The sequence below is a fragment of the Maniola hyperantus genome, chromosome 28 (assembly GCF_902806685.2).
Source record: "Maniola hyperantus chromosome 28, iAphHyp1.2, whole genome shotgun sequence".
Classification (NCBI taxonomy): Eukaryota; Metazoa; Arthropoda; class Insecta; order Lepidoptera; family Nymphalidae; genus Maniola; species Maniola hyperantus.
This window is the reverse complement of record NC_048563.1, coordinates 1024708-1048153: the sequence shown is the minus strand read 5'-3', so window position 1 is coordinate 1048153 and position 23446 is coordinate 1024708. Positions and strand designations below refer to the sequence as shown.

The following is a 23446-nucleotide window of genomic DNA, read 5'->3' as shown; positions in this document are numbered from 1 at the left end:
TAGCTTTTAACGTCAGTGGCGTCTCACACAGACAGCCATATTATCAGCGACTGGCTGAGTTTAACATGACATCTCTTCGAAATAGGCGCGAAATACTTGACTTGTGCTTTCTACATAAAATTTTACGAAATAAAGTTAAATGTAGTAACCTTCTCAATCGAATATCCTTATCAGTTCCACATAGACACTCCCGTAGTTTTATATCCCCAAAAATCTTCCATATACCTTTCACCAAATCTCATCTAGGAAATCAAGCCCCAATTATGCGTATATGTGCAAAATTTTACGAAATATCAAAAAAGATACCTGGCATCGACATATTTCATGACTCAGCTACTGCATTCAAAAAAAAGCTATTATCATTTTACAGTGGGTTCATCTCCTAAGTAACTTAGTTATTTGTTTAGTTAAGTAGTTAGTTAAGTTCTTTTTATTTGTCTAGATATTTTGCCAATGCTGTGTACACATTTTATAGATACATTTATCAGCCTGTGTTTGTCTATAAGTGTCGTAGTTTGTGTTAAATTAATGTATTGTGTGTGTTCCTAATAAATAAAATAAAAAAATAAAATAAATCGACAGATCAGTCAGTCAGCTTTTCTTTATATATATATATATATATATATATATATATATATATATATATGGAAGTATTTTTCAAGGCTGCAGATTTAATCGGTGACTACGACGGACGTGGCGTGTTGGGCTTCAACACCATAACTTTGGTCCCCCATCAGCTGACATGTATCAACCGAGGGCTTTTGACAGATTTTGAGGTAATTATATAATCATTTAGCGTTTTTAACCGACTTTAAAAAAGGAGGAGGTTCTCAATTCGTCGGAATCTTTTTATTTTTTTTATTTTTTAGTTTTTATGTATGTTACCGGATTACTCGAAGACGCCTGGACCGATTTTGAAAATTCTTTTTTTGTTTGAAAGGGTATACTTCAAAGTTGGTCCCATTTAAATTTGGTGAAGATCTGATGAATATCTTCGAAGATAGGAACTCCTCAACGGATAAGAGTAAATTGCTCGCGATCAGTGTAATAGCTTAGTAAACAGTAGATTTTTAACCAGGCATAGCATATTTTAATACCATGGGGCCACTAAAAATTGTGAAATAAATTTTTTTTACAAAAAAAATAAAAACCGACTTCGATACACAAACACTAAAAATTGAAAAATAATTTAATTTATTACCGAATATATTATGTATACAAGAGTTGATATAGTTCCATAATAATATTTTTTGGGGTCGGTGCCAATGAGGTGCCATTGTGGAGTCTCATTAATTAGCGTTCCAGTACGATGCCGTGAAGAAACCAAAGGCTCCCTGGCGCCAGTAGTGAGCGCTGTGGCCTTATAAACGGAGGTTCCGTAATCGATTCCCAGTAGGGGTAATCAAGAAATTTATAATTTTATAATTCCTAAATTGCCTCTGATCTGGTCTGGAGGGAGGCTTCGGCCGTGGCTAGCTACCACCCTATTGGCAAAGCCGGGTTGCCTCGCAATTTAGAATTCTGGTGTAGAAACCGATAAGGACTATGAGCTTAATAAAAACTGCCATACTTCTAGGTTAGACTGCATCATCACTTACCACCAGGTAAGATTGCAGTCAAAGGCTAACTTGCATTTGAATAGAAAAATCTATAGTTTCTTTTTTAAATAAAAAACCGGCCAAGTGCGAGTCAGGCTCGCGCAATGAGGGTTCCGTACTACAGTCGTATTTTTTCGACATTTTGCACGATAATTCAAAAACTATGATGCATAAAAATAAATAAAAATCTGTTTTAGAATGTACAGGTGAAGCCCTTTCATATGATACCCCACTTGATATAGTCACTCACTTCGAAAGTTGAAAATACTAATTATTAGTTCATGACCACAATTTAATTTTTTTGTGTGATCTAACCCAAAATTCACGGTTTTCAGATTTTCCCCAAATGTCAGCTATAAGATCTACCTACCTGCCAAATTTCATGATTCTAGGTCAACGGGAAGTACCCTGTAGGTTTCTTGACAGACAGACAGACAACAAAGTGATCCTATAAGGGTTCCGTTTTTCCTTTTGAGGTACGGAAAAAATGGCGAGCAAACGAGCAGGCGGGTCACCTGATGTTAAGTGATTACCGCCGCCCATGAACATTTGCAGCACCGGAGGAACCGCCGATGCGTTGCCGGCCTTTTAGGAATTTGTTGGTCCGCCCCTTAAATCACTACCCCTATTATAAAGTTTGTTGGTTTGTCCTTCTATCACGTCACAACGAAGCAACGGATCGACGTGATTTTTTGCATGGGTACAGTTTAAGACCTGGAGAGTGACATAGGCTACTTTTTATCCCGGAAAATCAAAGAGTTCCCACGGGATTTTTAAAAACCTAAATCCACGCGAAAGAAATCGTGGGCATCAGCTAATCCTAATCTATATATATAAAAGGAAAAGGTGACTGACTGACTGACTGACTGACTGACTGACTGATTGATCTATCAACGCACAGCTCAAACTACTGGACGGATCGGGCTGAAATTTGGCATGCAGATAGCTATTATGACGTAGGCATCCGCTAAGAAAGGATTTTTGAAAATTCAACCCCTAATGGGGTGAAATAGGGGTTCCAAATTTGTGTAGTTCACGCGGACGAAGTCGCGAGCGTAAGCTAGTCCTACTACTCGCGGACAGTGGTTGGAATGGGTCCCGAGGTCTATAATCGGATTCCCCACGACATAAAAAATGCGCAAAATATTAAGATTTTCAAAAGAAAAATGAAAAGCTGGCTTTGTCGAGGAGTCTTTCTATAGTTATAATGAATTTCTACTTGGGAAGATCCAAGACTAAATTGTTTAAAACATTTATTTTATTTTATATTTTTAAAAAATCTATTCTTGAAACAAGAATGGCCCCGATTCTCTAGTCTCTCTTTAAACTAAATTTGGAGTGTCTGCATCCTTTTCTTTTTACTAATGCTAAAAAAGGAACGGAACATGACTTTCACATTTAAAGACTCTAAATTTTAGTGCACAATACAAATTTAAACAGTAGGTTCGCGACTGCGCGCTAAAATCACGGGTTTTACCATCTAAAAATTAAATTTAGAACTGTCAAACTGCGTCTGTCGTTTTCATATTACATTAGTAAGAAGAGGATGCGAATACTCTAAAATTAGAAAGACAAAGGAATCGGTGCCAATATGTTATTAAATATTAAGAAAAAGAATTTAAATTATTGTAATTGACGTATAATGTGTATTTATGAATAAATGACTATGACTATGACTATGACTATGACTATAATAATATAAATGTGAAAGTGTGGATGTTTGGATGTTTGTTACTCAATCACGCAAAAACCGCTGAACGGATTTGTATGAAATTTGGAATGGAGATAGATTATACCCTGGATTAGCACATAGGCTACTTTTTATCCCGGAAAATCAAAAGTCCCGCGGGATTTTGAAAAATTTAAATCCACGCGAGCATCAGCTAGTATTTTTATATATTTCAGGTAAACTATCTGAATGTCTACCACGATAGAGTTTTCAAAACTCTTGGACCAGTTCTGATGAAACGCGGTTTGAAAGAAGACTACCAATGGTTAGAGAAGGAATGCTCGCCACTTTCCTGGTAAGATAATTAACTTCACCCTTATTATATTTATTTTTAGGGTTCCGTACCTCAAAAGGAAAAACGGAACCCTTATACGATCACTTTGTTGTCTGTCTGTCAAGAAACCTACAGGGTACTTCCCGTTGACCTAGAATCATGAAATTTGGCAGGTAGGTAGATCTTATAGCTGACATTTGGGGAAAAATCTGACAACCGTGAATTTTGGGTTAGATCACACAAAAAAATTAAATTGTGGTCATGAACTAATAATTAGTATTTTCAATTTTCGAAGTAAGATAACTATATCAAGTGGGGTATCATATGAAAGGTCTTCAGGATTTTTATTTATTTTTATGTATCATAGGTTTTAAATTATCGTGCAAAATGTCGGAAAAAATACGACTGAAGTACGGAACCCTCGTTGCGCGAGCCTGACTCGCACTTGGCCGGTTTTTTTATGTATAGATGATATTTAAGATTTGAAAGTAATATTTTGTTTGTTTTTTGCAGATCCTGAACTTATTTGAGTTTGAAGTTGCAACCAATCGCTTCTTATTTAATACCTAGAGTACTAGTAATGTTATTGTACTTTAAGTTTAATTTAAATTAAATTATTCCACTTGTATAATCATATTACATATTGCAATAAAAATGTATGTTACGAAATTTCGTCTTTCATTTTGCAAACCTTTTACTTGAAAACTCATAAGTTACAAAGTTTGAACTTATAATCCCGGAGACCAAAATGACATTTCGTGTATTATCTGTTTTTTACGGCTCTTTGTTATGCAAGGCTGCAAAATTGTTATTTTGTCGCGAGAGTTTATATTTTCGTGTGATCAACCCATCGCCGGCTCACTACAGAGCACGGGTCTCTGCTCAGTGTGAGAAGGGTTTTGGCCATAGTCTACCACGCTGGCCAAGTGCGGATTGGCAGACTTCACACACCTTTGAGAACATTATGGAGAACTCTCAGGCATACAGGTTTCCTCACGATGTTTTCCTTCACCGTTAAAGCAAGTGATATTTTAATTACTTAAAAACGCACATAAGTCTGAAAAGTTAGAGGTGCGTGCACGGGATCGAACCCCCGACCTCCGATTGGAAGGCGGACGTCCTAACCACTAGGCTACCACAGCTTCATATAAGTGGGGACAATACGCAGAGAAACTTTCAGCTTTAATAAAATAACGAAGGTAAGGCCATCTCCTTTTTTTTTTTTTAACGCTGGGAAATGCGTTTACGCATCCCCCCTCCTAGAAGCCAGCCAGCTAACCAGCCAGCCAATTAACTGGAGGGATGTGGGAGAGAGAGCGACCAGAATATCCACTAAAACCCAGCGGCATTCCTGCATGTCGCCTGGCGACTGGGTCACGGGAACGCCTTTAGGGGATATAGAGCCTCTCCTTAGAACAAGAGGAAGGAAATACCAACTTCCCTTTATATCACATTTATTCACATGACGTGTTCCCAATAGTCTGTCAGAGCCTCAATAGCTCAACCGGTAAAGCAGTGGACTGAAAACCGAAAGGTCGACGGTTCAAACCCCGCCCGTTGCACTATTGTCGTACCTACTCCTAGCACAAGCCTGACGCTTAGTTGGAGAGGAAAGGGGAATATTAGTCATTTAACATGGCTAATATTCTTTAAAAAAAAAAAAAAAAAAAAAAAGTGAACTGAGTATGGACTGGATACAAAATATAAAACATATTCCTAGGTACGGCGACAATACGCCGAGTCAGGTGCAAGCGTCGTGTTACATGTGCATATGTGTCCCTACACGCCGAAGCAAACCACCGCGACCCAGTCAGCGACATCCGCCGAGGCGGACCCTCCACCGGGGACCCTACTAACGAGGTCCCCCACACCGCACGTCCGAGGCGCACCGACCAAGTGCGTGCGCCTCCCGACCCGGGGACCCAACGAGCGACAACTGCACACTCCGTGCACGTCGCCCGCGTCCCATCATCCGCCTCGTCCACTGTGCCCTCTGCTAGTCAGAGGGACACGCGGTTGACGACCTCCCTGGCGCAGTGGTGAGCGCTGTGGTCTTAATAGTGGGAGGTCCCGGGTTCGATTCCTGGCAGGGGTTTGGAATTTTATAATTTCTAAATTTCTGGTCTGGTCTGGTGGGAGGCTTCAGCCGTGGCTAGTTACCACCCTACCGTGCCGCCAAGCAATTTAGCGTTCCGGTACGATGCCGTGTAGAAACCAAAGGGGTATGGGTTTAATAAAAACTGCCATACCCCTTCCAGGTTAGCCCGCTATCATCTTCGACTGCATCATCACTTACCACGAGGTGAGATTGCAGTCAAGGGCTAACTTGTATCTGAATTAAAAAAAAAAAAAAAAAAAAATCTCCCCCCTGCCAGGTCATTAGCCCTGGCCAACAATATCCCCGAAGAGAGATTATTAGCCATGTTACCTGGGTGCACCGGCCCGAATACTGAACCCCTCGGATCCCCATTGCATCCAAAAGGGACCAGCAGCACCCAGCCACACTGGGAGGTTACCTGTATGGCACCCCAAGGTAAGGCCCTCTTCTTCTTCTCTTAATATATGGCTTTTTCCAGTGCCATGTCAGCACAATGCACTTTGCCAGTCTCAAGTAACTTGAAGGAGACAGAGGAGATTGACCGGTAAAAATGTGCAGTTAAGATCTTAAACTGTTTACTGTAATAGAAGGGTTAATTTATTGTTAGTGACATAATATAACTATAACATAAAATATTACAACTGGGATCACAGAGACAGACACACACACGGGAAGGACAACAGAGAAACATAAATACACAAATTATAGCTTTATTTTGTTAATTTTAAAAAAATTGCATAGATACTTAATATAAGGACTATTCTCTATGGTATCTTAGCTTAGCCCACTATCTTTCTACTAGGTACCTACATGAATTATCGAATAATTGTTTGATAACTGATTATACCGAATTGTTCGTGTAATTGCATCTTTATGGGTCATATAATATAAGTTTATCTTTTAAGTACATAACTATTTGTATTTAACACTAGCTTTTCCAGCGACTTTTCCGGATTATATTATACTAGCTTCTGCTCGCGGCTTCGCCCGCGTGGCCTACAGGAATCAAATGGCATTTTTTTCAGAAACAAACATTACAACATCAGGACACGCACCCTGAACAGCACCGAATATATAACATATATATAACACATACATAGGTTATAACACATATAACCTTCCAACCCCCATTTCATCCCTTTAGGTGGGGATTTTCTTATAGTCGTTTCTTAGCTGACACCTAACCTCAAGAAAAAACCAACTTTCCAAATTTCAAGTTAATAATATCAATAATTAAAACATTCCCATGCAAACTTTCATCCCCTATTTTACCACCCTTATGGGCGAATTTTCTAAAAATCCTGAAACGTATTTCTTCATTTGTGACCGAGAACCCAAATACCAATTTTCATGCAAATGACATGAAAAATGACGGACTTTCATACAAACTTCCATCCCCCATTTAACCCACTTAGGGGTAGAATTTCGAAAAATCCTTTCTTAGTGGATATCTACTCTTTACAAAGAATAGACCCTCAAAATTTTATGTCTTTAGGACCAGCGGTTTAGGCTGTGCGTTGATATATTATATGTCAGTCAGTCAGTCAGGACTTTGAATTTTATATATATAGATACAACACGTGGCAGAAAGTAATGTACATCGACCTTTAGAACAACAACGTTGAGACTGACGAAACGTGATATAGGTATGAGTGGCAGAGACAACGCTCTACAAAGCCGAAATGTCATTCTAAAGGCCGATGTACATTACTTTCTGCCGTGTACTGTATGCTTAGTATGCGACAGGTCGAGATGGCAATCGCGGTGGGGATGCCCCGCACACCCACGCTGTGGGCATTTTTTTACACTTTGATAGAATTATGTATCATGTAATAATGGTGAGACGTGAAGGTAATACCGTAAACTTAAAACTAAAACTACGAGGGTATAAGGGTTCCTTGTTTACTGCGGAACCCTAAAATCGAGCTACAGCCCGCGATTGGAATGACCCGTCTAGTATGTAGTACCTACTATAAGAAGTCGTTGGTCTAATTTTTGTATACCTACATCATGTAATACATACCTAAAACATATGTTATCAAAACAATAGGGAATAATATTATATTGATAAGATTTAAACGATAAAATCCTACCTAATACTTATTCACTATTTTCGATATGAGCAAAATGTGCGCTCGTGTGATCTTTGTGTTATATTTATTGTAAGTAACTCCATATCTATTATATTTGTTCTAAATAAGGGAATATTTATACCTACATGTGGAAAAAACTTATCAATAAAAAAAATTCGACGACGACCTTCCTGGCGCAGTGGTGAGCGCTGTGGTCTTAATAGTGGGAGGTCCTGGGTTCGATTCCTGGCAGGGGTTTGGAATTTTATAATTTCTAAATTTCTGGTCTGGTCTGGTGGGAGGCTTCGGCCGTGGCTAGTTACCACCCTACCGGCAAAGCCGTGCCGCCAAGCGATTTAGCGTTCCGGTACGATACCGTGTAGAAACCAAAGGGGTATGGGTTTAATAAAAACTGCCATACCCCTTCCAGGTTAGCCCGCTATCATCTTAGACTGCATCGTCACTTACCACCAGGTGAGATTGCAGTCAAGGACTAACTTGTATCTGAATAAATAAATAAAAAATATTTTTACAAAAAATATACGCCATCCAAATGGTCATTTATGGGCATTGTGCCCAATACACTGGCGCTATTACCTCGCTGAATGGAAAGGCTTAAACGTTGAGCGAAATAAACACCCAGCTCTTGGGTCACCAGACGCGTGGACCAGCTTTTGGAACAGACGTTTAAAAAGCTTTCGTGTCCGATGACCATGGGCCCAGAGTCTCAAACACACGCGCCGTTAATTTTCTAATAGATAGGTACCTCTACTTATATTTACTTTTTTAGCCTTGAAGCGGAAAAGTGCATTTTTAAATCTTGATTATATCATTTTAAAAGATATAAAAAGAAAAAAAAATAGTTAATAATATATAAATAGTAATAATAAAAATAGACAAAGACCTGGAGAGTGACATAGGCTACTTTTTATCCCGGAAAATCAAAGACTTCCCACGGGATTTTTCAAAAACCTATTTTCAATCAGCTAAATATCTGATAGCTTAATAAAATAAAACATAGTTTAGTTATGTGGGTGGGTGTGGTCAGAGGCGTCTTTACCTATGGTGCAGGGTGTGCGGCGCACACGGGCGCCGGGTCTAAGGGGGCGCCGAGCGCCCTCTAATGCGACACCTCCAAAGATGCGTCGATGCCGGCGCTCTCAAAGACCCCGCGCTCGTGTTATGGCCGACGCCGTCATCATTTAAAATTGCACCATTTGCATCCGAATTTCCGTTTGAAAATATAACTCTTAGTATTCCATTTTGACCCTGCTCCTACTAGAGTAGAGGGCGCCAGGGTACTGGTTGCACACGGGCGCCACAAGGACTAGAGACGCCTCTGGGTGTGGTATTTAAAAAATCCATGTTTCTTTTTGTAGGCTAGCAACCCATAGCTTAGTAGTGGGAACTGTGCCACCAAATTACGACTATTTCAACTATGGGGAAGAGGACACACCAATTTATGGTAAGTCCCATGTTCTCAGAACATGATTTTATTCCATTAATAGGGATATAAGGCGGGGGACGTCCCGCACACCCACGCTCGCCCGCACTGGGTTAGTGCGGGAGCTGTGCGGGTTTTTTTTTTGATAAAGAATATTAGCCATGTTAAATGACTAATATTCCCCTTTCCTCTCCAATTAAGCGTCAGACTTGTGCTAGGAGTAGGTACGACAATAGTGCAACGGGCGGGGTTTGAACCGTCGACCTTTCGGTTTTCAGTCCACTCCTATACCGGTTGAGCTATCGAGGCTCAAATTGAGGTTGTTCCCTCCCCGGTTGCCATTTTGATCTGTCGCTTACTATATAGCGCTTTACTGCGATCTCACGTCGATTCAGATGGTAGCGGGCTAACCTGGGAGGAGTATGGCAATTTTTTTTTATTAAACCCACGGCTCTCCTCTCAGTGTGAGAGGGGTTTGGCCATAGTCTACCACGCTGGTCATGTGCGGATTGGTAGACTTCACACACCTTTGAGGACATTATGGAGAACTCTCAGGCATGCAGGTTTCCTCACGATGTTTTCCTTCGCCGTTAAAGCAAGTGATATTTACTTAATTAAAACGCACATAACTTGAGCCTTAATAGCTCAACCGGTATAGGAGTGGACTGAAAACCGAAAGGTCGACGGTTCAAACCTCGCCCGTTGCACTATTGTCGTACCTACTCCTGGCACAAGCCTGACGCTTAATTGGAGAGGAAAGGGGAATATTAGTCATTTAACATGGCTAATATTCTTTAAAAAAAAAAAAAAAAACTCCGTAAAGTTAGAGGTACGTTCCCGGGATCGAACCCCCGACCTACGATTAGAAGGCAGACGTCGTAAGCTCCTAACCACTAGGCTATACCACGGCTTTCCCTTCGTGTACGGAACGCCAACAAGTGATTTTTTTTTTAATATACTTTTTACAGCGGGATCAGCTATAACTAAAGCCAATAGACAAACGAGTCTAGAACGACTGATGGCGGTTCGTGAGGTGATGAGTAGAACACACGTACACGCCTTTGTAGTGCCTACCGCTGACGCACATAACGTAAGTTCGCTTTCATCATCATCATGATCAACCTATCGCCGGCTCACCTACTACATAACACAGGTCTCCTCTCAGAGTACCACCAGGTGAGATTGCAAGGGCTAACTCGTACCTACGCGAATAAAAAAAAACCTTAGGTACGTATATCGATTATTAAACACAAACATGAGCCACACAATCGGCATCCTGACAGGACCCTATAGACTTATCTCTAAAAATTGCACTCGCTTCGCTCGCGACATTATGACTTCGTATATTTTCCAGTTGCGACGTTATGACTTTGTATATTTTTCAGTCCCAATACATAGCGCCGTCAGATGCCCGACGCGAATGGCTGTCAGGTCTGTCAGGCTCATCAGGCACCGCCCTGGTGACTCAGGACCACGCACTAGTGTGGACGGACGGACGATACTTCACACAGTTCGAGATCGAAGTGGACACCACTGTGTGGACTTTGATGAGACAAGGTAAGACAAGATCTAACCGATCATAGTCTAAGAGTTAGCGCGCACTACGGTAAATTTCCGTACGTTTTTTTCCCGTGAAAAAAAACGTACGGAATTTTACCGTGGTGCGCGCTAATTGTAAGAGATAGCGCGCACCACTTATTTTTTATCAAAATGTTTCAGGCACTGATCTATCACTTCAAGCCTGGTTAGCACAGAATATGCGCAGAGATTCAGTTGTGGGAATCGATCCCACTACCTACACGCGATCCGCCTGGACATCCTTAGAGGTAAAAATAAATATCAACTTAATTATAATTAATTACTTACGAGTACAACAACTTCTAATAGGATCCAGTTATTTGCTCGAGAAATAGAAAATGGTCACCAAACTGAAAATGGTCGAAAAATTGCAATAAAATGGTTTGAGTATTTAAAATCATAACACATAGTAATGATATCATGTCGCTCTTAAAACTTCGTCTGTTTTCAGAAATTGGTTAGTTAGAAATAATAATAATTAAAGAAAGAAAGAAAGAAAGAAATAAAGAAAGAAAGAAAACTTTTATTTGATCACAATACCTACTACAATAAACCTTAAAAGCTAATTAAGTTAATCTACATAATTAAACTAATAACAAAAAATATAATAATAAAAAATAATACCTATATATATACAAGTACGTGTGACCAAATATAGGTCTCCCACTCAGCATCATGCTGCAGCAAGCTGCAGCGCTGGTTTTCAGTGGGAGCCTTAACAAGTGAAGTCACGGACGATTTACCTAGTACAGTATATTATAAAAATAAAATACGCAAACAACTAAACTAAGGTTTGAACAAGTAACTAAAAAAAAAAGACAAACAATATAAGAAAACTAAGACCGTACATAAAAAAATAAAAAAATAAAAAAATAAATAAAATAAATATGAGAAGAGGTATAACGGAATTATTATAAATGATGATTGTAAAAACAATAAGTGCAATATAATATGTGACATAAGTGCTGAAACGATAGGTGCTAATTAGAACAAAATTCGTTCATTTTTTTTTGAAAAAATAGATAAAATAAATAGATAGAAGTAGGTAGGTAGGTTATGTCTGAGTAAAATATCTTACTGGAGCATTTATGAAAACGAGATTCAGATGTTTACCAAACTACGGCTTGTTATTTAGAATTTTAGCTCTGCGGAAAAATATTTTAACTGATAGCAGTAGTGTTAATTTTAACTTAAAATGTAAAATGGTCAGGCGCCAAATCAAAGGTGGTCGTTTTAATTTCAGAACGCCTTATTACCAAACAACGTGACTCTGTTAGCAGTGTCCGAGAACATAGTGGACGAAGCAAGGGTTAATATAGGGGACGTTCCACCACCCCGACCAAATAATCCACTTATACCACTCGGCGTTGAATTCACTGGTACGTATGATGTTTTTTTAACGAAAATTAGCCAAGTTTGTCATGATGACTAATATTTCCCTTTCTCCTCCAACTGAACCGGAACGTTGCTAGGATTAGATACGATTGTAGCGCAACGGGTGTGGTTTGAACCGGCGACCTTTCTGATTTCAGTCCGTTCCATTAACTGCCTCATTGGTATATTTTGCCAACTCGGCTTTGCAGCATTTGAAACACTTTAAGATATCTACTGTCCAAAATTTCTCAGTGCTTGAAGACCAAAGTCTTCGAACAATGCGTATTGCCAGTGATGCCGAATGAAGTCTAGTTAAAGTCTAGTTAAGTTATTTTCTATGTAAAAATCCATAATAGGCGTTGTAAACTAGGCAGTCTGACTTATGTTCTATTGAATTTTTTAAACTTGTTCTTTTCAGGCAGAGTATCGAGTGATAAAATATTGGAGCTTCTCAGACAAATCCGGGCGCGAGACGCAGCGGCGCTTGTATTGACTGCCTTAGATGATATTGCTTGTAAGTTCTCCATAACCTTGTTCAAAAGTTAGTAAAATCAACAAGCACAGCAAAAAATTGCATTTTTTTTAAAACTGCAATGCGTTCTTTTATTTGTGTTTTTAAGCCAGAAAACTAGGAGGTACTAACTTCAGAAAAAAGGAGGTTCTCAACACATGTGTAGTTCTATTCTTTGGCGCTTTTACTCTATGACTTCGTTAAATTTGAACCGATTTCAATTTATTTTCATTTTCTAAAGGTTGTTGCTATTTACATTTCATAAAGATCTGATTTAAATATCTTCTGACATGGAATATAAGAACCGTCAAGAGATGAGAGTAAATTGCTCGCGATCAGTGTGATAGTTTAGTAAACCGTTTAGTAGGTACATAGCATATAGATGTAAGTCATAATATACCTAACTAATTGAAGTAGGCTTTTAATCCGATTTTTTTTGTCTGTTTTAGATACTCTGAATCTCCGAGGTACAGATATTCCATACAATCCAGTGTTTTTCGCTTATCTGGTCATAAGAGCTGATGTGGTATGATTATTATTTTAGCTCTAAATCAATCGGATCAATTTTTTATTTTGAATTAATTACTTTCTGAGACCTAAATGTACCTGCACTTAGCTTAGACATTTTTAAAATTGTTGTTTCCCAGCTAAATTACTTTCGAATATATTTTAGTTATTTTTATTTTTGTACATTTTAAACAAGTCACAAGCTATATTTATTTCATCGGATGCACGTAGCCCGCTCAGGCGCGCCACTTCTCTTTTGATTTTTGTTGTCAATAACTAACTTACTAATACTTACCTACGTATTCATTCCAACAATGCCATAAAGCTAAATTTAAGTTGTTATTAAAAAGAATCGCTCTACCGTTCTAGTTCACTTCGTATGAATACGCTGGTCCTTAGTTATTTCATAAGGGTTCCTTATGTTTTTAGGGTTCCTCAAAAGGAAAACCGGAACCCTTATAGGATCACTTTGTAGTCTGTCTGTCTGTCTGTCCGTCTGTCTGTCAAGAAACCTACAGGGTACTATCCGTTGACCTAGAATCATGAAATTTGGCAGGTAGATAGATATTATAGCTGACATTTGGGGAAAAATCTGAAAACCGTGAATTTAGGGTTAGATTACACAAAAAATTAAATTGTGGTCATGAACTATCTACCTGTGGTCATGAAATAATTAGTATTTTCAACTTTCGAAGTGAGTGACTATATCAAGTGGGGTATCATATGAAAGGTCTTCACCTGTACATTCTAAAACAGATTTTTATTTATTTTTATGCATCAAAGTTTTTGAGTTATCGTGCAAAATGTCAAAAAAATACGACTGTAGTACGGAACCCTCATTGCGCTAGCCTGACTCGTATTTGGCAGGTTTTTTTTGTAAAGAATCATACTTATCGATTTTTCAGCAAACCAAGAATGTGATTCTATTCTGGGGCAACGGGCAGCTTTCATCAGATATACAACAGCACTTACAATCCGAAGGGACTCAGGTTGAAATTCAGAGTTACGGCCAAATATTTCCATATTTGAGGAATATGGCGGTTAGTTCTTTTTAGAATAATTATAGAAAGAAAGGTTTACAAGCGTATCTATTATTTTGTTTAAATATTTAGTTCCACTAGGAACACAATTTTAATTTTTGGGCCCAAACTTATTCACCGACAGTTGTGTAAAACTGAAAATGGCCACCAAATAAAAAGTGGTCGTCAACAAAACACATCAAAGCAAAAATAGTCATAATAGTTTAAAATGTTTATGATATCAATTTTCGAACTTATATTTTTATTAATTTGTTTTAAATTTAACTATTTTTATAATTATAAGTAACCTATGTAATTCATTCATAATTCAGTACGACAGGTCACACGTGCAAGGCGTCCCCTCGCCTCATACCCCGATTGCCATACTTTTAAATTTTTACATGTTGCTTCTTTTAGTGGTTGCTCGTATAGTGTTGTCATTGTGTTGTGTGGCTCTTTCAGAATGAACTGCAGGCCGGCAGCACAATATGGCTGTCACGTGATGGTAGCCACGCCATTTACTTGGCAGCGGAATCTGTAAGCATAATATTCTTCTTCTTCTTTCTGGGCTGGTTTCTGCACTTAAACATTTACCTATTCACACAGCTAATTTGGAAAAATGATTTATTTACACAAGGAACCAACAAGTTTAATTTGCTGTAATCCGCCAAAACAGGTAAATCTGTTTGGTATAACGTGCAACAACGTAAGTAAGCAAGCAATATACACCTCCTCTACATCTCCTAAAACACAGTCAACGTTCGACGACCTCCCCGGCGCAGTGGTGAGCGCTGTGGTCTTAATAGTGGGAGGTCCCGGGTTCGATTCCTGGCATGGGTTTGGAATTTTATAATTTCTAAATTTCTGGTCTGGTATGGTGGGAGGCTTCAGCCGTGGCTAGTTACCACCCTACCGGCAAAGCCGTGCCGCCAGGCGATTTAGCGTTCCGGTACGATGCCGTGTAGAAACCAAAGGGGTATGGGTTTAATAAAAACTGCCATACCCCTTCCAGGTTAGCCCGCTATCATCTTAGACTGCATCATCACTTACCACGTGAGATTGCAGTTATGGGCTAACTTGTATCTGAATAAAAAAAAAAAAAAAAGTCATACCATAGAGATTTGTTTGTCCTGGCGGATTACAGCAAATTTAGCTCATGAACTGCCCAAACATAACACCTGCTTCAATCCAAGTTCCAACTACTAATTTATTCCCAAGCCGATTCTCTAGTACACAATCTCTAAACTAAACTAAATTAACAGGTCTAAATCTAGTGCTTTCCTTTTCCGCAAGCAACATTATGAAAGGGATAGCAATAGATTTAGACGTGATATTTTAGTTTAGTTTAGAGATTGTGTACAAAGGAATTAGCCACAATTGTCTTTTTTTTAGAATAACGCAATAAACACGTTGTCGACAGTGTCGCCGGTTGCGCTCATGAAATGCGTTAAAAATGATGTCGAGTTACAGGTAAATGAGACTTTTGCTTTTTCAAAATTTTTCAGCTGGTGTATGCGCTCAAGTCATTCAACTCAGTGTTCAAACTTGCAGGATTTTAAAGTATTTTTTGGTCAAAATATGACCTGTACCTACTAAAAATGATTGCAATCGATTCTGTTACTGATTCTGAACAAACTACTTTCAGGTTTTGCGTATACTAAAACTAACGTTGTTATAAGTTTTTCGAGTTATGTCCTGCTCATTGCCACTTCAGCTTCGCAACCCCCGCTGAGCTACGTCGGTTACTCTGGTTCTCCTACGGATCTTCTTTTGCATATCACGTCTATTTAAATTTTTGTCCACTAGGGTTTTAGATCGGCGCACATCAAGGACGGCATAGCGGTGGTTCGATTCCTGCGCTGGGTACACGAGCGTGTGGCGGCCGGCGTCAACGTCACAGAGATCGACGTTGTGGACAAATTGGATGAGCTGCGGGGGTTAGTGTGTTTTTTATTTATTATTTATTTATTTAAGTTAGCCCTTGACTGCAATTTCAGTGGTATTTTTTTTTTATTTTTTTTTTTGTAGAGACAAACAGTTACAATTAGTTAGCTAGATAGTATATATATTATATAAAACACTTAAACCAAAGCAGTCTCCAATGAGAAATTAACACTTATAATAAAAAAATTGTGTCCACAACACACGGGCATAGTATGCATATGAAAAACTAAGCACAGAGTATTTAAAACTAACTAGGTAGGTAAACTTAAGGAACACAGAACTAAAGCAAAATATAAACTATAACTAGGCAGAATTTGATATAACATCCTTAATTGCTAATTGCAAATTATCCGCCATAGCCTATAAGGGCTATGGCGGTTAGTAAGCTGGTAGGGTGGAACTTCGTTGTCTGTCTGTCTGTCGGTCATTGAAACCTACAGGGTGCTTCCCGTTGACCTAGAATCATGATTTTATAGCAGACATGAGGGGAAAAATCTGAAAACCGTGAATTTGTAATTACCTACATCACAAGAAAAAATAAAATGTGTTCATGAACAAATATTGCTATATAATATAAAAGGGCTTCATCTGTGCATTTTAAAACAGATTTTTATTTATTTTTATGCATAACAGTTTTTGATATATCGTCCAAAATGTTGGAAAAATACGTCTGCAGTACGGGAATGCTTGCTACGCGAGCCTGACTCACACTTGGCCGGATTCTAAACTTTTCATTTTTATTTTCCAGTGAGGAAAATCTATACAGAGGCCCATCTTTTGCCACGATAGCTGGCGCGGGAGAGAACGGCGCCATCATTCACTACAAACCGTCTCGTGAGGGCGTACAGAAGGTCATCCTGCGAGACCACATGCTACTTGTTGATTCTGGAGGGCAATATATGTGAGCCATTGTTTTTTTTTTTAATCAGAATATTAGCCATGTTAAATGACCAATATTCCCCTTTCCTCTCCAACTAAGCGTCAGTCTTCTGCTAGGAGTAGGTACGACAATGGTGCAACGGGCGGGGCTTGAACCGTCGACCTTTCGGTTTTCAGTCCACTCCTTTACCGGTTGAGCTATTGAGGCTCTATATTTACTAGATTTAAGTTCACTCAGAAGCTGTGATAGCCTAATCGGAGGTCGAGGGTTCGATCCCGGGCACGCACCTCTAACTTTTTGCTTTAACGGTGAAGGAAAACATCATGAGGAAGCCTACATGCCTGAGAGTTCTTCATAATGTTCTCAAAGGTGTGTAAAGTCTAACAATCCGCACGTGGCCAGCGTGGTAGACTATGGCCAAACCCTTCTCACTCTGAGAGGAGACCTGTGCTCTGCCGTGAGCCGGCGATGGGTTGATCATGATGATGATCAAGTTCAGTCATCTGTAGTTGTTCGTTACAGTCTTTTAAGTTGGTCTTACAAAAAGTAGTCACATACATAGTTGAAAATGGCCGTGAAATCCGGAGTGGCCGTCAATTATTCTGTTGTTTGTTTTATTCCCTCCAGTTATGCTAGTTTATTCAAACATGCGTTGAGAATCCGAAAGTCTTGCCAGAGTGAAAATGTCCGGAAAATCTTAAATGGCCAATCAACTTATTCATATTCCTAGGGATGGTACAACAGACATAATGTAGCTGAAGGGTTGATGTAATGAAGAACCAGCTACATATAATGTTGTTTATTTTACACTTTACAATTGATATGTTATGTACAATACAGACGGGCTCGCGAGCTTTATATAATACAATGGTAGAAGATGTTGACGTGACGAGCGGATGATAGGGAATGTGGAATCTTGTAACGTGCGTGACCAGGAGGATTCTCCACTGCGTTCCAAATTTGAATATTGTTGTGTGGCAGCTGCGAAATTTTCTTAATAGCTGCCAGCCAAGTAACGGTAGAGGTTGCACCTCTACAATAACTCGTACGAGGCATTCACTCCCACTCAAGTGAATGGCCGTGAAATCTAAAGTGGTCATGGTCTTATGTCACTGTTTTTTTAATAGAGATAACGAGCAAACGAGCAGGCGAGTCACGATGTTAAGTGATTACCGCCGCCCATGAACATTTGCAGCACCAGAGGAACCGCCGATGCGTTGCCGGCCTTTTAGGAATTAGTTGGTCCGCCCCTTGAATAACCCCATGTTGTAATCTAGTGGGAACACCGCCGATGGGAGTTGGTTTCACAGTTTGCATGTGCGTGGATAGAAGGATCTGGCACAACGGACGGTCGAAGTGCTGCAGACACCCAGGTGGTGAGGGTGGAATTGCTTACGGTGTGTTTGTGTGATTGTTTGTTATCTTCCAGGGATGGCACGACAGACATAACTCGCACGAGGCACATGAGCTCGTCGCCCACCCCCGCGCAGCGCCTCGCCTTCACGAGGGTGCTGAAAGGGCAGATATTGCTGGGAACTGCTGTGTTTCCCAGAGGAACTACGGTAACATTGATTCTTATTTGTTACTAGCTTATGCCCGCGACTTCGTCCGCGTGGACTACACAAATTTCAAACCCCTATTTCACCCCCTTAGGGGTTGAATTTTCAAAAATCCTTTCTTAGCGGATGCCTACGTTATAATAGGCTACCTGCATGCCAAATTTCAGCCCGATCCGTCCAGTAGTTTGAGCTGTGCGTTGATAGATCAGTCAGTCAGTCACCTTTTCCTTTTATATATTTGTTACTAGCTGAGGCCCGCCGACTTCGTACCGCGTGGATTTAGGTTTTTAAAAATTACGTGGCAACTCTTTGATTTTCCGGGATACAAAGTAGCCTATGTCACTCTCCAGATTTTTAACTATAAGTACCTATACAAAAGATCACGTCTATCGGTTGCTCCGTTGCGACGTAATTGAAGGACAAACCAATAAACAAACACACTTTCGCATTTATAATATGGGTACTGACTAGTATATGCTCGCGACTTCGTCCGCGTAGACTACACTTTCAAACCCTTATTTCACCCCCATTAGGGGTTGAATTTTATTTTATTTTTATTTTATTTATTATAGGAAAATCAACAGCGAAATAATATAATAAGTTTCTTAAATGCTAATTACAGAAGTATGGCCAATTACAGATTTTCTCGAAAAATTAACAATATACAAGAGTGAGTTAAAATTATTTCATCCCATTAGGGGTTGAATTTTCATAAATCCTTTCTTAGCGGATGCCTACGTCTTAATAGCTATCTGCATGCCAAATTTCAGCTCGATAGTCCATTGAGCTGTACGTTAATAAGTCAGTCAGTCAGTCATCTTTTCCTTTTATATATTTAGACTAGCTGATGCCCGCGACTACCTATCGCGTGGATTTTGGTTTGTAAAAATTCTTTTTCGAGATAAAAACCAGTCAAGTGCGAATTGGACTCGCACACGAAGGGTTCCGTAGCATCGTACAGGATATAACACTTTTGTATGCAACACCGCAAAGTTAACAGACCAACAAGACAACGCCATCTATGATGTATACGTTGTCTCTGTCACTCACACCTATAATATGATGTTTTGTCGGTCTCAACGACAGAGACAATGCTCTACAAATCCGCTATCTCCTTCTAAAGGTCGATGTACATTATTTTCTGCCGCGTACTGTACCTTACAGGTTTTGATTTCCTTATCTTGACAGACACGACAGACAGACAGACAACACGCACCGCAAGTATTGTGGGAAGGCCTTTACACGCACAAATTTTGTTCCAGGGCAATATCCTAGAGACCCTGGCACGCAAAGCGCTTTGGGACGTAGGGTTGAACTACGCGCATGGCACGGGACATGGCGTCGGACATTTTCTGAACGTCCATGAAGGACCATCCGGGATAGGCGCCGCGCTTATGTCTGGTGATCCCGGGATTGTACCTGGGATGATCTTTAGCAACGGTGAGTTGTTGCTGAGGCCCCTGATGAGAGGGGGCCTTGGAGGCCTCGACATTGAAACCTTGGGGGTATCTGTAGGAACGTTGGGAACTATCTGGTGCGCTAGGGACCTTAGGGAGACTTGATTAAAATGAGAGGGCCTCGACTGGAATAAGAGGGACTTGTCTCTTAGAGATAGGGGATATGGAATTAAACTACACGCATGACACGGGACATGGCGTTGGACATTTCCTGAACGTTCATGAAGGACCGTCCGGTATAGGTGCCGCGCTTATCTCTGATGATCCGGGAATTGTACCTAGAATGATCTCTAGCAACGGTGAGTTGATGCTGAGGCCTCTGACTCGAGGGGGCCTCATCATAGGGGCCTCGAGAAGGACCCTTGGGAGACTCGTGTAGAAACGATGTGGACTGCCTGATGCAATTGGGTGCCCTAATGGGATTGAAAGCTGGAATTCTTTATTGATTTCCAATTTATTCTAAAGGTTTTTTGGAACTAATGAAACAATTGCGCAGAGCTTTAATGCTTTTTTTTATTTACAGAGCCCGGTTATTACGAAGTAGGCGAGTACGGAATACGGCACGAGGACCTAGTAGAAGTTATAGAGATCAACAATAGAACTGAAGATCATATTTTTGTAAGTATTTACTTAATAAAAACAAGCTTGCAGCTAAGCTTGGAGTTTCTCTACGTGATCAAATCAGACATGAGGAGATCCGTAGGAGAACTAGAGTAACCGACATAGCTCAACGGGTTGCGAAGCTGAAGTGGCAATGGGCAGGGCACATAGTTCGTACAACCGATAGACGTTTCGATCCCGGGCACGCACCTCTAACTTTTCGGAGTTTTTTTTTTTTATTCAGATTATCGATATATAAGTAAATGACATACCTCTTAAATACTAATGAACTACCCGTTTGAAATCCAGACGTCACTGAGGTTGCATTGGTGCATAAGCCAATGAGTTGGTGCCATTTTGTTTGTTCAATAACCCTGTCCATACGAAGTAATATATATATATATATATATATATATATATATATATATATATATATTTTATTATTAACACACAAGAAAATTTACATATAATAGGTAGTACGCATTGTAAAAAAACCACAGAGGTTTGACCCTCAATGCGTACGTCTGCGCATTACATCATGCCTACTTAGTCATAAAACAAAATTAGAAATAATACAAATAAATCAATGTAACGAATATAAGTCAATGATTTTTTTGTTTCTTTCTTTCAGGCGGAGGGGATGGTGGGTGACTTCTTGGGTCTTGGCGCGGTGGGGTTCCGGACCATAGCCCTGGCGCCGCATCAGACCGCCTGTCTTGATGTTAAGTTGCTGAACAATGACGAGGTATAGTCCACGACAGATTTTTTTATTTTTTAAATTTATTTTTTTATTTAGACAAAAAAAAGCGAATAATACACACCACACTTCCAGACCAAAGCACTAGACAAAAAGCCGCGACTGGTGTTGGCAGTTTGCAGCCCAAATAGACCGTAGTCTGTGCTAGGGCTGACAAAGTTCATCGACCTCATTCATACTATATTATATTATATACTATACTATATTTATACTATACTATATATATATTCATACATTACTAAAACTATACTTTATTTGGTGCAACAGTGTTAATGCATACGGAGTTTAGATTGAGATGACAATCGGGGAGGGAACGCCCCGCACACCCGCCGCGCTAACGCAGGGCGGGCGAGCGCGGGTTGTATGCGGGGCGTTTCCATTCGATTGCCATCTCGAGTTCAGATGGCAATCGTTAATTAAATAATGTTTCGTGCATAATGAGTAAAATAATCTTACGAAATGTGTAATTACGAGATTATAAAGTCGCACTAGTCGTAATCACATATTATTTGAAAGACTTAAATAATAATTAGTAACAAAAAAAAACACCTTAGGAATTTTTCAATAGTGGCACCGATTCTAAGCACAACCTAATTTTAGAGTATTCGCACCCTCTTCTTACTATTGTAATATGAAAAGGACAGAAGCAGTTTGACATTTCTAAATTTAATTTTTAGATGGTAAAACCCGTGATTTTAGCACGCACTCGCGAACCTACTGTTTAAATTTGTATTGTGCAATAAAATTTAGAGTCTTTAAATGTGAAAGTCATGTTCCGTTCCTTTTTTAGCATTAGTAAAAAGAAAAGGATGCAGATACTCTAAATTTAGTTTAGAGAGAGACTAGAGAATCGGGGCCAGTGTTAATGCATACGGAGTTTAGATTGAGATGACAATCGGGGAGGGAACGCCCCGCACACCCGCCGCGCTAACGCAGGGCGGGCGAGCGCGGGTTGTATGCGGGGCGTTTCCATTCGATTGCCATCTCGAGTTCAGATGGCAATCGTTAATTAAATAATGTTTCGTGCATAATGAGTAAAATAATCTTACGAAATGTGTAATTACGAGATTATAAAGTCGCACTAGTCGTAATAGCATATTATTTGAAAGACTTAAAGAATAATTAGTAACAAAAAAAAACACCTTAGGAATTTTTCAATAGTATGTAAAATTAATAAATTGAGAATCAGCCCATACTACAAATATTGATCGGTAAGTAAGTATCGATCATATCGATTGTGCCACATCACTATTAAAGAGCTGTAAAAAACAGACAAACATACCAAACGTCATTTTGGTATTCGGGATAAAAAAAATTTTTTTTTTTTTAAAGAATATTAGCCATGTTAAATGACTAATATTCCCATTTCCTCTCCAACTAAGCGTCAAGCTTGTGCTAGGAGTAGGTACGACAATAGTACAACGGGCGGGGTTTGAACCGTCGACCTTTCGGTTTTCAGTCCACTACTTTACCCGTTGAGCTATTGAGGCTCTATAATTGACTATAATTCATATTAATTTTGTTTTCAGATAAGATACCTAAATAGTTACCACGCTAGAGTATTAGCAACTTTGGGGCCAATTTTAAAAGCACGCAACCTAAACGCAGATTACGATTGGCTGGAGAAGGAGTGCGCGCCGATACGCAGCGGCGCCATCTTTGTTGCCTCGTCGCCATTTTTAGTTTTAAGCGTTGTTTATAGTCTGTGGTTTGGCGCGTGATTAAAAAAAACTACCTACGGTCACCACAGAAAAAATGAAAATTTTCGCAAAACACATATCCGCAATCTGAAGTTACAACATGTACAGTAACCGTATGTGCGACAAGGCTATCTTGGCGCGTGGCGAAAATCGGAACTAACGTTGCCGTCAAGTGTCCCCTTTGTTTTTGTTTGAATATTCCAAGCCTTTGTTCTCCAACAGTGCCCCCCTTTTTTTTTTTCGAGGGGGAAATCTTCTAAAGATACCCAATCGGGTTATGTGGGATTTCTACCCACTAAAACCCCCTCGGTGGCCCTCCTCAGCGCGTTATTGAGAGGCTCCGGG

General features: G+C 39.7%; 2 protein-coding genes across 6 annotated transcripts in view; both read left to right on the top strand.

Moving 5' to 3' along the window:
- The window catches only part of LOC117995152 (xaa-Pro aminopeptidase ApepP-like), a 38456-nt gene extending 34186 nt beyond the window's left edge, over positions 1–4270 (top strand). For all 5 annotated transcript variants that reach the window (XM_069508395.1, XM_069508396.1, XM_069508397.1 and 2 more), the window contains 3 exons: positions 663–776; positions 3504–3622; positions 4115–4270. In XM_069508395.1, the coding sequence (XP_069364496.1) occupies positions 663–776; positions 3504–3622; position 4115 (234 nt within the window). In that variant the 3' untranslated portion in view covers positions 4116–4270. The remainder of the gene's footprint in view (positions 1–662; positions 777–3503; positions 3623–4114) is intronic.
- A 3546-nt stretch (positions 4271–7816) lies between these two features.
- LOC117994892 (xaa-Pro aminopeptidase ApepP-like) lies at positions 7817–23420 on the top strand. Its single transcript, XM_069508387.1, has 18 exons — positions 7817–7861; positions 9151–9236; positions 10184–10305; positions 10601–10772; positions 10935–11041; positions 12037–12172; positions 12586–12681; positions 13128–13204; positions 14091–14225; positions 14667–14741; positions 15597–15674; positions 16011–16141; positions 16897–17049; positions 18458–18590; positions 19850–20027; positions 20568–20662; positions 21276–21389; positions 22931–23420. Exons 1-18 carry the CDS (start codon positions 7818–7820, stop codon positions 23120–23122), a joined length of 2124 nt encoding a protein of 707 aa, XP_069364488.1. The 5' UTR covers position 7817; the 3' UTR covers positions 23123–23420.
- Positions 23421–23446: the final 26 nt, after the last annotated feature.

Bases quoted from the DNA above. Each gene is read 5' to 3' on its own strand.
- LOC117994892 (XM_069508387.1), top strand. From the start codon at position 7,818: ATGAGCAAAATGTGCGCTCGTGTGATCTTTGTGTTATATTTATT. The intron at 12,682-13,127 runs GTAAGTTCTCCA...TGTCTGTTTTAG, and splicing joins TGCCTTAGATGATATTGCTT to ATACTCTGAATCTCCGAGGT. The intron at 20,663-21,275 runs GTAAGTATTTAC...TCTTTCTTTCAG, and splicing joins GAACTGAAGATCATATTTTT to GCGGAGGGGATGGTGGGTGA.